The sequence below is a fragment of the Merops nubicus genome, unplaced genomic scaffold (assembly GCF_000691845.1).
Source record: "Merops nubicus isolate BGI_N331 unplaced genomic scaffold, ASM69184v1 scaffold16107, whole genome shotgun sequence".
NCBI lineage: Eukaryota > Metazoa > Chordata > Aves > Coraciiformes > Meropidae > Merops > Merops nubicus.
In genome coordinates, this window is record NW_008622429.1 from 51,455 (window position 1) to 54,860 (window position 3,406).

At 43.5% G+C, this 3,406-nt stretch overlaps 1 protein-coding gene across 1 annotated transcript; it reads right to left on the bottom strand.

Annotated features, from left to right (window-relative positions):
- Positions 1-1,940: 1,940 nt before the first annotated feature.
- MAP1LC3C (microtubule-associated protein 1 light chain 3 gamma) lies at positions 1,941-3,399 on the bottom strand (the record flags this gene model as incomplete). Its single annotated transcript, XM_008944787.1, has 3 exons — positions 1,941-2,157; positions 3,135-3,241; positions 3,379-3,399. Coding segments are annotated over 3 exons (345 nt in total), but the record flags the coding sequence as incomplete, so codon positions are not given.
- Between the last annotated feature and the right edge of the window lie 7 nt (positions 3,400-3,406).

Here is a 3,406-nt window from a genome sequence, read left to right on the forward strand (position 1 = left end):
TGCTGGAGGGATCAACACTTACACCTAAGCCACTACATTACAAACCAAAGAAAGTTGGCTGTTGGACATAAAATTGCTCCAGCCAAAAATCTGTAGTGCTTCTCTACATGTACAAAGTATCCCCCAAGACAGAAAGACAGAGGAGCTAATGAAGCAAAATATTAACCCAGGTCTTAGACTGTCAAGAGAGCCTGAACATAGCAAGACTTCCTCCTGCTCCCCCCACCCAAGGTTGTCACAGCTGTTAAACACTGCTGTGTGGTACTCCTGCCAAACAGGTGTCTCTGCCTCCCTGAGGACTGGGAACAAATAGCTATTTGAGTTCAATTAGTGCAGTGGAAACTCTTTCCATTACAAGCAGAAGTGATATCTATCCAAGCAACTGATTCTGGGATCCCAAAGCCTGCATGTTTTCATAACCCATACTGACACAGCCTTAGCCTTTCCACTGAATCAGTCAGGTCAATGATTTCTTTGTTCCTCAGCTCATGAAACATGAGTTGGCAAACGCTACCTTCACAAAGGGCAGGTACCCCTTTAAACACCCTGGTTTAGAGGCTTGAACCCAGGTCTGCTCAGAACTTGAAGTTCAAGAGATTATTAGTGCAAGAGAACCACTGCAAGAAGCTTACATTCTTTCCCAATGCACAATTTAAATGCTGCCAACACTTCTTTCTTTGCAGTCCAGTACTTCCTACATTGATCATTCTGCAGAACAGTTTGGTACTGAACAGAAGAATTGCATCATATTGTAACAATTTGCCCATCCTAAGCTGAGGCTGCTGGAGATTGATGAATTAGCTGCACACTGTGACAGACTTTTAAATTACCTGGTGTTTTAAGTTGATCATGCACAATCAGAATATTTACAACTTTCCAATACATTCCACACATATGAGAAGACCAGGAAAGACAGCCTGAGCTATACTTCAGACTAAGCCTCATGCCAAGTGATCCTTTAATGTTTAGGAACCAAGTCTGCGTGTTAAGACAAATCAGCATCTCACTATGTGACAGTCCTGACACTTTCTAGAGACACCAGTATACCTCTCAACCACAAGGTGCATGACAGGCACTATCCATCCTTGGAAAAAACCTCACTGAAGCCTTTCAGGGACTGACATGCAGGTGCCTGTAGGGGATGGATCTGATGGTCCATCTACAGAGACCAAATTAGTAGGATTCAGTAGTAAGAACAGACTCTTGAACACTTGATTAAACTACAGTTCCAGTCATGCTATCAGCATTTAGGCTGTGCTGACTAGCAATAAGATTTGCTTATTTAAAGAAGTTGTCTACATCACAGATACTCAGTGTTTTCTGTAACAATTGACAGTAGTTTACCCAGGTGTTAAACTTGACCCTGTTCTAGCACTAGTACAGTCAGCTTTGTCTTGCAGCTCAGATATCTAGCTTAATGAATAATTTATATGTATGGTTTTGCTCCTGTGTGACCCAACAAGCTTTGTTACTCCATTCAAAAATTCAGAGTGGTGGTCCAAGCAATGCTTCATTTAAGAGGCATTGTACTCAGATTCCCAGAATTATTCTGGGACCTTCTTCTAGACAAACTTTTGCAGTCTTCCCCCCCATTAAAACTAACATTCAACTCAATACTTAAAAGCTTCTTTATTTTACTCTCAGACTTAGGCTTCAAGGACAACTTAAAAGTCAGTTACATAACAATGACTGATACTGCAAAAAAGTGGAGGTGCAGTTCCAAAAAATCCATTGTGTCTTCAAATATAAAAATATATATCCAAATTATTATCCAAGAAAAGCATATCACCATTTTTGCCATAAGCTGGTCCTGCCAGCTTTTGGGTCATAGCTCCCGACCACAGAGCTCAAAAGCTCATACTGAAAGGAGCATCTCCAAGGCTCATTGTCACAAGCATGATTCATAGCAAACTGCTTCACTGCAGCACATGGACCCAACCTTAAGTTTTTTGAAGGCATTCTGTTTTGAAGGTTTTCCCTTGAGCAGTGGGTAAAAAGCATCCAAACATCTCCTGGGAAGCATATGTCATATACACAAAACCATCTTCGTCTTTGTAGTCCCTGTACACTTCGGCCATTGTCAAGGACATGCTGGCAAGGCTTTTGTTGTTCACCAGCAGGTAGAAAGCTTGTGTAGCTGTTAGAGCCATCCTGCTTCTAATTGAAGAAGGGAGAAATAGAAGATTAAGCATTAGCAAATTTATTAAGGCTTCAACTTTAGCCTACGAAATAGATTAGGCATAGCAGTTGCATGAACTGTATGTACAAGAAATGCTGTGTGAAGTCATTATGTGGTTCTTAACATCTTCAGCAGCAGGAAGTTAGCTGTATGTTTGGCTGAAAGGCTTACGCTCTCAGGAAAGGTTTGCACTGTTAGACCATGACAGCTATTGAGCCTGGGCTTTGAGTTCCCAGTTACCAGGGAGAAATGCTGAGTGGAAACCAAAAGCTTATGCAGTGCAGCTGTAGTAAAGGATTCCAGCATGGTCTGTTACACTTATTATGAATTCTACCTTCAAAAGAAAAGTCCTTTCCAGGGACATTACATACAGTGATCAGAGCCCAAGTTGTCCAAGAGCCAAAAGCATCTTTTACAGATACTATCATCTAGAAACATCTTTTCCATGCTTCAAAATGAGTGCTGTAAAGCACATAGCTTTCACATTTTGTCAGAGAACATCACTAAATACTTCAGGAAACTTCTTCCCTGTAGTGTTTGATAAAGAAAAATTTAGAAGCACATTTCACCCCACTCACACATGCAAGTTGCTTTAAACTTGAGCAAATTCAGTAAGGCACAGTAGAAGACTAAGGCGGTGACAGCCCTCAGCAGAACAGGATCACAGAACCCCAGTTCATCAAGCAGAAAGCAAACAACAGGAGTCCAATGCAATCTTTATGAATCCAAAAAGCATAGTCTGCAAATTCCGCCCGCCCCCACAAATGCGTCCAAAAAAACCCACCTCCCGATCATCTTCAAACCCTCGCAAGGGGTGGGAGCCGTCACTAACACCTGTACCGGCCTCCCCAGCAGAGCAAAGCGGGATGTCCCGGCAGGGCGCCAGAGCACACTGGCTTGGAGCAGAGCAGCGAGCCGGGGCTGCAGCGCAGACCCGCCGGGGCCGCCCACCCACCTGATAATGGTGATGAACTGTGTCATAGTCAGCTCCTCGGGAACAAGAAACTTGGTTTTGTCCAAGAGGGGAAGGTACTTCTCTTTGTGGTACCTCTCCACAATTACCTGTTGAATTAGAGGCATGCTTAGGAGGACCCGGAACGCCCAGGTCCCTGCCCCCCTCCCCATTTAGAGAGGGGTACCCACGGTTTCTTTTTATTTAAACGGCAGCAATAACCTCCGACAGAAAAACAGGGGTTTACCGGGATTTTTGTCGGGAACTTCGCGCGG